The sequence below is a fragment of the Eumetopias jubatus genome, unplaced genomic scaffold (genome assembly GCF_037043125.1).
Source record: "Eumetopias jubatus isolate StellerSeaLion01/CBP00866 unplaced genomic scaffold, mEumJub1_p1.0 scaffold_12, whole genome shotgun sequence".
Lineage (NCBI taxonomy): Eukaryota > Metazoa > Chordata > Mammalia > Carnivora > Otariidae > Eumetopias > Eumetopias jubatus.
In genome coordinates, this window is record NW_028274818.1 from 68,235,293 (window position 1) to 68,248,688 (window position 13,396).

A 13,396-nucleotide genomic window follows, 5' to 3' on the forward strand; every position below is an offset into this window, starting at 1 on the left:
CGGCTCTGTCCTGGCTCTTCCTTCTGAGAGAAGGGACTACCTGTTTCGAGGCTCCGAGGAGCTTTGGCGCTGGGCGCATCCGCTCCTGTATTGACTCTGGGCACCCAGCTTCCCTGACCATTGTGGCTGCCTTCACCAGTTATCCATCCCTTCTTCCAGAAGACGTGAGCAGACATTTCAGTGTTGGTGCTTCAGCCCTGAAGAGGGTCATCTGTGAGTGCTTCATTTTCCGAGGCTCAGAATACATTTTTCACAGCATACCCGCTAACCCGCACAGCCCATAGTGACAGCAGGAAATCCGGCGTTTCTGCCTTCGGGACCACACCATGTTCGTGCACTCGTGGTTTTTGTTATTTTCTTTACATTAAGTAAAGTTGTTAACTGTCCCAGTGTGGGTATATAGAGAAGAAAAGAAACTCACATTTCCCTTACAGGAAGACGTCTGCCCCTCTGGCTTTGAAAGCATTATTGGTTGATTATTCTCAATATACTTGGTGCTCATGATATTCCTCTAGGTCAAAGCCAAATAATGTATTTGCCAAAGCCAAGCAAGTATGACAGTGTTTTCTTTTTCTTTTTTTAAATATATTCATTTATTTCAGCGAGAGAAAGATAGCGTGCAGGGGGGAGGGGCAGAGGGAGAGAGAATCTCAAGCAGACGCCACACTTAGCGCCAAACCTGACGTGGGGCTGGATCCCACGACCCTGAGATCATGACCTGAGTTAAAACCAAGAGTCAGACGCTCAACCGACTGAGCCCTCCCAGACAGATGTCCCCGAGACAATTTTTTCCTGTTCGAGGTCTTTGGGACACAATTACTCCACAGCGTAAACCTACATCCCGACAGCAGACCTGCGGAGAGCAGTGTTGGCACCTCGTTACTTCCAGGTCTGGTTGAAGAAGCTCATTTCTTATCAAGATGATAGCACTGGAAACCACACGGATCATTCTCAGGGAGTGTGGTCAGGATGTGTCATTTTCTCTTTTCTTCGTATATGGGCATTTGGGCCCTGAGCCTCTTCTCTGTCCAGCTGTCTTGGCTCAGACGTGAAGGCAGGGATTGTCTCTATGACAGGACGCGCTCGGAGCCCCTCCCTCCCTCTAAGGAGAGTGCTTCCCACCCCCCTCCATTGGGATCAAACTCGTACCACTAAATGAACTATCTACTGGGGGGGTGGGCGGGGAAGGCTTAAGTGAGTAGTTTATAGCTTTGAGAGCCAAAACCCACAGAGGCAGTTTAATGGCAGAACGTACCCCGGGGCCACATGTTCTGATTCTCCGGCATAGGGCGCAGGTTTACACAGGGGTCAGGGTTAATGTTGAATGACGTACAATTAGGGTTTTAATGCTGCGGTCACCGGGGTTTGAGAGACACGGAATTCCACCGTCGTCAGCTGCTTGTTTATGTTAGTTCAAGGTCTCTGCACCCGTGGGAGATGTTTAAATATTAAGGAAAGGGATGAATATGCAGCATGTATGTGATTATTGCACAACCTTATAAACCTGACACCTAGCCACAGAAACATTGCATTCAGCTAATAATTTAAGTTCTGTGGCCATTTAAATGTTACATATTATGTGGATGGTCGACGTTATACATTAAATAAGGTTTAATGTCTAGAAATGAGGTTTTTATCCCCAGATCCAAACTCTCTCCCAAAGAGCTGCAAGAATTCTGTTGAGGATGTAAGGTCGCAAAAGGCCAGTGAACAGTGTTGCTCATTGAACTCCGGCACCGTGCTGAGTCAGCATAGTATTGCACAAAGTAATTAGATGGAGGCTTGTTAGCTGCTTTAATTCATTTATGACGGGTCCACTCAGCTCGGGCTTGAGTCAGGGCATTGAAGACTTGTTCGCCTTTGTGCTTCCCCCTTTTGAAGTAGGTGCCATTAGTGTCTCTTCTGTAAGCTTACTCTTGGCGACATGGGCCTCATGGATGGAGATTTTATGATAAATGTGGAAGTTTCTATCGCCTGGGCAATTCAGGTAGACTTTTTATGTTAACTTTAGTATCTATAGCTGTTAGCACAGGAATGTTTATGATTCCTTGCATTGTTTCCTTCCCCATCATAATTATCCTTCTTCTAAAAGCTAGAGGGGCGCCTGGGTGGCTCAGTCGTTAAGCGTCTGCCTTTGGCTCAGGTCGTGATCCCAGGGTCCTGGGATCGAGCCCCGCATCAGGCGGGCTCCCTGCTCCATGGGAGGCCTGCTTCTCCCTCTCCCACTCCCCCTGCTTGTGTTCCCTCTCTCACTGTCTGTCAAATAAATAAAATCTTAATAAATAAATAAATAAATAAATAAATAAATAAATAAATAAATAAATTATAAGCTAGAAATACTTTAAGTAAAAGCGAAACGCTCTTCCCTGCTGACCATAGCGGTCAGTCTCTTCCCTAGCTTTGTAGGTTGTGACTGGAAGCCGCAGTGTCGGACTCTTCCCACTGTTGTAGAATACTGAGAGCAGGTCTTCTCCCGCAGGGGTGCCGATCTCTCTGCTTTGGTTCGGGAGGCATCCGTCTGCGCCCTGAGAGAGGAAATGACAAGACCGAAGGACGGAGGTGAGACAGGTAGGGTGCTTTCTGCAGTGTCTTTGTTCTCCGTCATCATCACTCCAGACACCTCACTGCTGACGTGGCTCTGGCAAGACCGTTCCCATAGGCTCCGCCTCGCGTGGTTTCCGTGGCAGCCGTGTGGTGGCCTCTCAACCTCAGCCTCCCCCCGGAGTCCACACAGCACATTTCCAAAACACGTCTGTTTTCATTCCCACTGTCTTTGGCTCCCAAGAATCTCAGAGCAAACTTGTTTATAGTTCTGGCGGCGTCTCTGCTGCTGAGATTTGTCCGCACACGTGCCTTCCTGATGAAGTCCCTGTGTGTTTGTTAGGTTCGGTATCCGAACTGCCTTTATTATAAGCTATTTCAGATTTCTCTTGGAGGACATAAGTGATGAATCACTAAATTCTACTCCTGAAACCAACAGTATACTATATATTAACTAATTAGTATTTAAAAATTTGGAGAGAAAAATAAAAGAGTACTGGACTTAGAATCAGGGGAAAAAAATAAAATACAAATTGCTATGGTATTCAGATTATATGAAAAAGAAAAGGGGGTTTACCCATGGAGAGTTTTCTTATTCTTCATTAAAGTTAAGAATTAAAATAATAGGGGCGCCTGGGTGGCTCAGTCGTTGAGCGTCTGCCTTCGGCTCAGGTCGTGATCTCAGGGTCCTGGGATCGAGCCCCACATCGGGCTCCCTGCTCAGCGGGAAGCCTGCTTCTCCCTCTCCTACTCCCGCTGCTTCTGTTCCCTCTCTCGCTCTCTCTGTCAAATAAATAAATAAAATCTTAAAAAAAAAAGAATTAAAATAATAAAATAAATAAAAATTTAAAAAGTTTTTTTAAAACAAAATAAAAAAATCCTCTTGGAAGTAGGTGATATAATTCACAAACTTAGACTATCTTGTAAGAAACATCGTGTAAGTGTGCTGCCCGGGAGCAGTCTCACGATTTTTTGGGATTTGTCACTGAAAATTTGTGGGCCTTTCTACACGTATTGGCTGTTTGGATGTTAGTTTATAATCATGGAGCAAATTCTGACATCTGTGCTCTGCTGCAGTTTACGTTTCTAGTTACCTGTACTGTAGGGAGTTAGCGTTGATATCTTCCTCACTGAAATATGTATGCTCTTCACCTTCCACTCAACGTGTTCAACTACATTTTATTTTATTTTTAGGTAAATATGGTATCCTAATATCTGTATAGATCAGTTTTTTTTAAAGATTTTATTTATTTATTTGAGAGAGAGAGAGAGAGAGTCTAAGAGGAGGGAGGGTCAGAGGGAGAAGCAGACTCCCTGCTGAGCAGGGAGCCCGAAGTGGGACTTGATCCCAGGACTCTGGGATCATGACCTGAGCCGAAGGCAGACGCTTAACTGACTGAGCCACCCAGGTGCCCCGATAGTTCAGTTTTAATTGTTGTTGTGTAAGCTGTCATAGTAACATTTTAAACCAAGTCTTGTTCAAAATGTAGTTATTTGATTTACTTACATAATGGCACAACCTTATAAAGGAGAGCCCCTTCTGATCCAGTGTTGTGATATTATCTCTGTATCTAACATATATTATGATATAACTCCGTAACATCTGCTACTGTGTATGCACTCTTAAATAACTATGGAATATTACTTTCCACTCCCAGTTAAATTATTTGGGTTATCTTAAAAAGGAAAAATTCTGGCTCTTCTTCATTGCCGTTAAGGTGTAAACGGTGCAAAGAGGGGCTTTCAAATGGTGTCTGTTTAGGAGTGATAGTCTCTTTGGGGTATCCTGCATTAAAACCTGATAAGCAGAGGGTCAGGAAATGGGGAGATGTTGGTCAGAGGGTAAGACTTCCTGCTATAAGATGAACACATTCTGGGGATCAGATGTGTTGCATGATGACTATAATTAACAATATGGATGATATACTGGAAAGATGGTAAGTGAGTAGATCTTAGGGGCGCCTGGGTGGCTCAGTTCATTAGGCAACTGCCTTCGGCTCAGGTCATGATCCTGGAGTCCCAGGATCAAGTCCCGCATCGGGCTCCCTGCTCAGCGGGGAGTCTGCTTCTCCCTCTGACCCTCCCCCCTCTCGTGTGCTCTCTCTCACTCTCTCTCTCAAATAAATAAATAAAATCTTTAAAAAAAAAAAAAGAGTAGATCTTAGAAGTTATTACCACACACACACACACACACACACACAAGTAATCATGTGAGGGATGGATGTGCCAGCTAACGTTTGTAGTGATCACTTTACAACACATGTCTGAGATCACAATAGTCCTACACCTTAAACTTACATATGTTATGTGTCAGTGATATCTCAATAAGGGGGGGGGGGCGGGTAATGAAAACAGGGACTTTTTTTTTAAAGGATAATAGTCTCTCTCTAATTAAAGATGAACAAAGTACTTTTTTATATGATTTGTCCCAAAGTAAACTGTTTCAATTGCTGGAGGGAAAAAATTTACACTAAAATGGATGCTGATATAAAACTTAAGCATTTGTTTAAAATTAAATATGGTCAGGTGTGTGTAAATTAAATGAAAATGAAAAAATGTCCAAAAACATCTGATGAGTGTACCGGGCTTGACTGTCATTCAGAAGAGACCCATTGTGATGGCTGTCTCCTCCGTGTTCCCTTGACTGCTGGGAAGTGTCTCAGGAGAAACTAGGCCTTTAGTCACGGTTAGTGCCCTCCATTCAGATGTGTTTGTGATTTTTCCACAGGTGAACTCAAGGTCAGTCAGAAGCACTTTGAAGAAGCTTTCAAGAAAGTGAAATCTTCTATATCAAAAAAGGTAAGAAATGCTCTTAATATGTAGAGAAGAGACTGGAATGGAGACCAGTAGCTTGTGAACTCATGGAAACCAGGAAAATACTTGTCTTTGTGGGAGTGTTCTTGAGAGGTGGTAGTTTTGTGTGTTTCTTGAAAGACTGAAGCCAGAGAGATGACCCATGTGGGTCTTTCCACCGTCTGGGGATTTTCACCCGTTTGGTCCGCGTGTCCCTTGACCTGCTCCACCCTTCCCAACGAGTCTTATCTGCCTGGATCCAGCCTTCCCTGTGGGACTCGCCCCTGCGTTTCAGGCAGGTACAGATGTCCTCACCGTAAGGTCAGAGGAGGGCTAAACACAGGGCTCGCTTTTCTTTATATACAATATGCCAGGTCTCGTGTGTTTGCTTCTTACGGTACGGAGGTAACCCGTTTTTGGTAATGAGGATGATCGCTGCAAGACGGAGCTGCGGGGATGCATCCAGCCTGCAGAAACAGTTGGCTTAGGCACCGCCATGATAAAGCTCATTGACTTGGCAGTCTTTTGTTTCAGGGCTCCTGGAAGTGTAATGTGCCTTAGCCACAAGAACCTGCTTCCTGCTGGGCTAAAACTTCCTTGAAATCATTAGCCATTTATTACCCTAGGCCTTGTATTTCTCACGATAATTACTGATTGAAAACCCCTGAGTCAGAGTCCAGGGAGTTACGTGAGGCATGCTGCCGTGTTCGGTGTCTCAAGTTTTACTCTGAACCTTCTAGGTGAGGTGACCACCGTACCACCTTTTTTTTTAAAGATTTTATTTTTAATTAATCTCTACTCTCAGTGTGGGGCTCAAACTCACAACCCCGAGATCAAGAGTCGCACGTTGTACCGACTGAGCCAGCCAGGCGCCCTCCCACTTTACCACTGGTGACCGCAGGAACCAGTTAATTAGTTTTGGCTGGTGGTGGTTCTGGTTCGTCTAGAGAAGAGTCTGCTGTACCCACACTCAGTTCTCCACCATAGCTGGAAAGAGTGGTCTGCCTTCGCCTCTCGGGCATTTTTGTATCCCAGAGGAAACAGGTCTGTTCTGCTAAGTATCTTTGAATAAAACCCAGAACAGTTTGATAGTTAATGTTACTGGTGCTCTTCATTCTGATCAACAAGAGACTCGTGATGCTCCTGAAGATTTCATCATCAAAAACATTGTTTTAGTTGAATTGTTCTTCTCCTGCAGCTGGAGTCCCGGGCTTGTCAGGACTTAGGACACAGGGACGAAGTGCCTCCCCAAGGGGACACGGGGATGTGGGGTCGCAGCCCCTCCTCTAGCCTCACTGTTTAGTAGAAATGTATCCACTCTGTAGTGCACACATACAGTTCTGTGATCTTCGCCACGTGTCGCCGGCACTGCCATCAGTGTCTAGAACATTCCATCCCTCCCAAAGTTCCTTGTGGCCCCTCAGTGGCCGCCGCTGACAGCACTGCCCGTGACCACAGGTCTGACCCGTTTGTGGGCTGCATCCCCATGGAAGCCTGCGGTGTGCACCCCCTAGTCTGGCTGCTCAGCTCGGTGGAGGGCTTCTGGGGTCTGTCCCTGTTGTGTGGGGTCCGTTTCTAGCTGAGCGGCTTTCCAGGATGAGAATATAGAATATAGCACACGGTTCCTTCTCCTTTCCTCTCTTGGGGGACACTCGGTGCTGCTGGGGTGTGTGTGGTTTCCTGAGTAAACGTGTGTGAGAGGGGACCGCGGGGTCACTGAGCAAGCATGGTCTTGCACTTCTCCGGGGCACACAGCCAGGGCGTGCGGCCAGGGCTCCAGACCCTTCCATGGGGAGCGGCCGAGTCCCCCAGTGTCAGGGTCCTTTCATGGGGGTGTCCAGCGGCGTGAGAACCAGTGCCCCGTGTGCTCTCCGTGAGCACCCCCGAGTGGTCGGACGGCCAGCACAGTTTCACATGCTCGTGGGCCATTTGGAGCTCTGTCCTGTCCTCACGGTTTGCTCCTAAACACGAGGCTTTTCTCTCCTTACTATAAACTTGCACAAATTCTTAGCTCATTCAGATGTGCCCGTGCCGAGGATATTCTGGTCAAATCTGCTCACCTTTCTGTCGTCTAACGCACCTTATGGAGAGTAGGAGCCTGGAATGCAGACGGAGGCCGACTCGGCTCCTGCGTGTGTGGCTTGTGCGTCCTGCCGTGGAGGCCTGTGGTCCGCCTCAGATGAATGTTTTACTTTGATGGGAAGGGAGGTGGGGGTCTTGGTCCGTGTTTCCATATGGCTCCTCCTCGCTCCGACGGTTGGTCGCCAAGACTTTCCTACGGAGTCACCACACCCTCTGTTTGAAAACCCGTTGTTCGTCCATGTGTGGATCCATTCCTGTGCTTTATGTGTGTCTTCAGGCCACGGTATCTTTTGCCACTGTCTTGACGACTGTAGATCTGCACGTCTTGGGATCAGGTAGTATAAGTTCTCCAGATATGTCCTTTTTATCCCCCCGTCAATTTTTAAAAATATTTTAGCCCCTTTTCATTTCCATATAAAGTTTATAATCAGCTTATTGATTCCTACACGAGAAGCCTGCTAGGCCTAATTTGGAATGGGACTGAATCTAGATCGGCTGTGAGAGCAGAGCTTACGAATAGTTTTTCACTTCATGAACTTAGTGCTTCTGTCCACTTACTTACATTCATTTAATTTCTCTTATAAATGTATTCACTTTTTAATTCATTTCACTTCTTAGAGCCACCTGATTTACTCGGTAATGTGTTTTCATTGTAAATATGTTACCATCTTTCATCAAATTTATTCCCATGTATACTTTTTTGTTATTTGTGGATTTTTTTACATCTTGTTTTCTAATTATTGCTGATATACAGAAGTTCCGTTGGTTTTTATTTATTGACCTTGGATAGTTCATTTATCACTCTTACTTTCTTTACCTCCAAGATTTTCTAGAAACTTTGCTGTAATTTTGAAAAGTTCCCACGTTTGCTGCCTGAGTGACTTTATTACAGAGGCTACAAATGTGTTGTGCAAAGTTCCAAAAATCACTTGACCTGATATCTGAATTTAGCCATATTTTCATCCGAGCAGCCTGTCCTTAATTGTCCTTAACGACAATTAAGGATTAAGTCTTCGCTTTATCTCCTTTGCACACTTTTGCAGGTGAATTTGACACCAATGTATATTATGTTTATTGGGGGTCTTGGGTCCTGCTTCTTTCTGTTTTCCTGGTCCTTCCCAGTTGAGAGCTGTGGTAAAGAACCTCTTCCTTCTGGTTGAAATCAGAGGCACAGGCAGGGTCGAAAGGTACAGTGCTTTTTCTGGATATGAATCTGAGTAGCTCATTGATAAGCCACCTCATTCTGCTTTTAAAATGAGGGCTCTTTTAGTTGTAAATGACAGAACCCAGCTCCAACTCAGGTGAGCAGGGAAGAACAAGAGCTCCTGGGGACTCCAAGGTGGCTCGTTAAGCATCTGCCTTCAGCTCAGGTCATGATCTCAGGGTCCTGGGATTGAGCCCCGCATAGGGCTCCCTGCTTGGTGGGGAGCCTGCTTCTCCCTCTCCCACTCCCCCTGCTCGTGCCCGTGAGCTCATGAGATCTCTCTCTCTCTCAAATAGAAAAATAAAATAAAATGATGTAACTTGAGTTTCAACAACAGAGTTTGTTGGTCCATGTAACAAGGATCTTAAAAGCACAGTTGGCTCTAGGCTGCAGAACCTCATTCCTTCGTTTCCTGGGGGAAGGTGGGTGCCTGCAGGCCCAGACACCTCCCAGCTAGAGAGGTCCCTGCCAGCTCTGGTGGGAGAGAGTCTCACGGGAGCCTGGGGTCGGCCCAGCCCAGGTTAGGATCCCATGCCAGAACCAGTGCAGCCAGTTAGGAAATTAGATGCCCTGGCCAGGCTGGGCTGTGAGGGGCTGTGGAGTTTTATAAAGGTCACGCTTCAGGGCGCCTGGGTGGCTCAGTCGTTAAGCATCTGCCTTCGGCTCAGGTCATGATCCCAGGGCCCTGGGATCGAGCCCTGCATTGGGCTCCCTGCTCAGCGGGAAGCCTGCTTCTCCCTCTCCCACTCCCCCTGCTTGTGTTCCCTCTCTCGCTGTGTCTCTCTCTGTCAAATAAATAAATAAAATCTTGAAAAAAAAACAAAGGTCACACTTCAAGGCCTAGAATGAAAATCTGCAAATAAGATGCTGGTGACTCAAGTTAACTGACGTGGTAGTGGCGGGGTTGGAGTTTGGAGTCTTCATGCTGAAAGAGAACCACTAGATTTTGTTTGGCGTGCAAGGAACACTTAGCACATTTTAGCCTCTCAGACCTACTTACAGAAATGGCGATTGCTCTGAAGTGAGTGAACACGGGATTCATGATGAGACGTCTAAGAAGACAGACATTCTGTCCCGAGATCTGCAGAGCTGGTCTTCCTAGTTCTCAAATACTCAGCATGCTCTTAGTTTAGAGGCCAAATGCAGAGAAGTGTCACCTGGCCCAGTAAGCCCTTGGTAACTGGTTGAGCGTGAAGGTGTCGACAGGGAGCGGACACTCCTCTCCGTCTGTCCTTCCTCACTGGCTCTGCCTCGGGCAGGGCCGGGCCCTTAGGCTCCACCTGGAGGCCCCTGCCCGTCCTAATTGCTAGTGAGTGGCCGCGTCCTGTGTGGTCCCAGGAGGACCTGACAGGCTGGCGATCTGCGAGGACAGATGCCCGACACAAAAGCCTGGGCCGTCCACCAGCAGCTTCTCAGAATCCGGAGACGTGTGTCCCGGCCGCGCCACCTTTCCCGGCCTCCTGGCCGTGCCTGGCTTCACAGGCCGCGTGGGATAATTGCCCGTGAGGTGTTCCCTGCGCGCTGGAGACCCGAAGCCAGCTTCACTGCTGTCCGCATTGAGACCTTGAGATTCTTCTCCCAGATACTTACTGTCTCACGTCTCAGGCTTTTCACTCTGCTTCCTGTGGCTCTCTCCCACCGTCAGGAAGGAAACCTCACTCAGACAGTCGGATTTCTTTCTCTACTTCCTCTATTAAACCACCCAGAGCAACCCTCCTGCTTCTGTGCTCATCACACCCGCTGCCCACACCCCTTCCATTCTCTTCTCCACACTCAGGAGTAGATGGTTTGTTTCCCGGATTGTTTCCACCCCACGGACACTCACAGGAGAACAGCCCCTCCAGTCAGAGCCCCCTGCCCCCAGCTGTGTTTTAATGGGTTACCTACCATCCAACTCCTCATGCATTGAGTAGCTGCTGCACGCGTGCCAGGCCCTGTGCTGGACTCACAGACAGAGACAGGGCTCCCACACGTAGAACACGTGTTAACCTGGTCACTCGATCCCGTTGGTGTTAGGAAGAGGCTTACACAGTAGCTTTTGCTTGAATGGGACCAACTACATGGCAAAGGCCGTGTGACTGATTTTATTAAAAACATATCTGCACCTGCCACAGGTTGTGGAAGGCTGCACGGATGTCCTCGTGAGACTTAGTCCTAGCACATTCCTCTTAATGTTTTTGGTGATCGTAATCTTTAAATATTTGATTTCTGAAAAACTTAGCGAGTAAGAAGCTACAACTTCTCTTTTGGAAATAGGCATAGTATGAATTTTGAATAAATATTCAGTAAAGCAGATGACCAAGCTGATTTGATCTTTTTAAAAATAAGCCATCACATCAAGGTGAAGCTCCACGTTCCTCGTTTGGCTCCCTAACTGGCCCTCATGAAGCAATTACTTACGAAACTAGTGACAGCTGCTTGTGGGGAGAGACCGGCTGCCGGGGCGCAGGGCCATTTATCCTCTTTGAACTTTGCACCAAATGAAGGTCCTACCTGTTCAGAAACATTAAATAGCGAGGGGCGTGTGGCTGGCTCAGTCGGTGGGGTGTGCGACTCTTGATCTCGGGGCTGTGAGTTCGAGCCCCATGTTGGGTGTAGAGATTACTTAAAAATAAATTAAAAATTTAAAAAATTTAAAAAAATAAACATTGAAAAAATAGTAATTTAAAAGTTCCAGAAGACCAAAATAGTAATAATAGTTATCTCTGGAAATGATTTTTTCCTGCTGATCTGTATTTTCTAATATTTTTGCAATAAATCTTGTTTTATAATTAAAAAGTTATTTTACTCTAAAAAAGGAATTGCTCTAACCTGGTTATAAACTAAGCCTGCCTAAAATGTCTTTACAGTAGATTATTCTGCAGTGATACTGATGTACAGAGGGACCCTTTTATCCTATTTCAGAGTTAATTCAGCATTTCACTAATTCCTACTTTATGTTCACCTTTGAAACTGTTTGACAGGTACTTGGAAAATCACTGAAACAAGTACATAGTTGTTTGTTTTTTTTTTTTAATTTTCAAATCCATCTTTCAAACCGGAGGTGAACATTAAGTACAGTCCAGGAAATGGGTTTCCCTCATGAACGGAAAATCTGCCCTGCCCTCTGGTCAGGGTTCTGACTTGTCGCAGAAAGAACATCCGCTCTGCTTCTGTCTGACTCAGGATTGTCCTCAGAGTAAAAGCTAGTGGTCGTAAAGTCCCCTGTAAACACTGGGCAGACCTCACACGTGCGGAGGGGCCCACTGTGGCCGCTTCTTGGAGCGAAGCTGCATTTCTGTGAATGTCTCCGTGGCCGCCAGACGTCGGGGATGGTGGCTGTTCTCTGGCGTGCGTCCCCAGGCTGGTCGGCAGACACCTCAGTGCTAAGGCCGTCGGTTGCTGTTAGGAATCATTTAAATGGCTCTACTCTGTGGTCTTTTGATTTTTGCTTATTTTGTGCTGGGGACCAAACAGGGGCCACCAAAAGTTCCTGTGGAAAACCAAGCAAACTGTAGCAGCAGAAAAACTGCAGAAACACCAAGCTGGGGGTGGGGGTGGCTAAAAACACAATCTGTTTTCCCAAAAGCCTCAATAATTAAAACATTGTGATAGGAGTACATGAACTGACCCTAATTCGTAACTTTTATAAACAGTCCGTCATGCTGGTCCCCACGCCGCTGACAGAAAGACGAGGATTGATGTGGGGCAGCTGGGAGTCGGGCTCACATGCCGCACGGCAGGCTGGGCACTCACCAGAGCAGGTGGAGCTCCATGTGGAAGGACAGGAGGCTGGCCATCCCTCATCGCGGGGTGGGCCAGGCTGGTTTCTCCTGAGGCCGTGTGTCCTCACCTGGCCCCCCGGCCTGTCTGTTCTTCATCCGTCTTCCCGCAAACATGCGGTCCTGTGTCCTGGGGGCTTCATTACAACTTCATTGCCTCCCTGAAGACCTGACCTCCAGTCACTGTGCGGTCCTGGGGGTGGGATGTCAGTGCGAGCATTTGGGGGACGCGGGTCAGCCCTCGTCACACTCATCGGCTCTGTGTCTGTCTTGTCCCCTGTTCTCAGGACCAGGTGATGTATGAAGCTCTGCAGCGGTCCCTCAGCCGGTGACCCCGGCCGCAGCAGGCCCTGGAGCAGGCCAGTGCGCCCAGCTGGCCGAGAAGCCTGCACGCTCTGAGCTGCCCGCTTGCCACCTGCTGCGGATGGGGTCCTGTGTGCGCATGTTATTCCCAGAGTGACGCGGCCGGTCGGAGCCACACTCTTCCCGTCTGGCCAACTGGGTGCGGGAACACCCTCCCTGCTTTTTAAGAACAAGAAAGATGTTTAACTGCTCAACTAAAATAACCGATAACTTTTTTTAAATAAAATGTTTATTTTGAAACCGTCTCGACTGTACTTCGGAAGAGTTGCGATCACAGTAAAAAGAACTTTTCCCCTAAGCCATTTGAGCATGCGTTGCCAGCCCAAGGCTCCCTCACCCCCAAATGCCGCGATGTACGTCTCCTGCGCTCCAGGATCCCCCGATAGCCAGCCGTCACACTCAGGAAAACAGCCATGAGGCATGGCCATCGTGTGGGCCCCCAGCCCCTGCCAGGCCCCTCTCTCCAGCTGCCCCAGGTCATTCTTCGTGACAGATGGGCCAGGAGTGAGCTGTCTGTTCCTCCTCCGCTCGAGTTCCCTTGAGGTCGGAGCAGTTCCCGTCTCCTGACTTCTGACGCTCTGGAAGGTTCTGGCCCAGTTACTTTGTAGAACGCCCTCAGTGGTTTGTCAGCAGCATCCTTGTGGTTCCACCC

At 47.6% G+C, this 13,396-nt stretch overlaps 1 protein-coding gene across 5 annotated transcripts in view; it reads left to right on the forward strand.

Moving 5' to 3' along the window:
• The window catches only part of NVL (nuclear VCP like), a 99,838-nt gene extending 86,854 nt beyond the window's left edge, over positions 1-12,984 (forward strand). For 2 of the 5 annotated variants that reach the window (XM_028111646.1, XM_028111649.1), the window contains 3 exons: positions 2,480-2,568; positions 5,270-5,340; positions 12,669-12,984. In XM_028111646.1, coding sequence (XP_027967447.1) covers positions 2,480-2,568; positions 5,270-5,340; positions 12,669-12,713 — 205 coding nt within the window. In that variant the 3' untranslated portion in view covers positions 12,714-12,984. Of the gene's footprint in view, positions 1-2,479; positions 2,569-5,269; positions 5,341-12,668 lie in introns of those variants that run through there. The other 3 variants (XM_028111647.1, XM_088017215.1, XM_028111648.1) reach the window with 3 other exon arrangements.
• Positions 12,985-13,396: the final 412 nt, after the last annotated feature.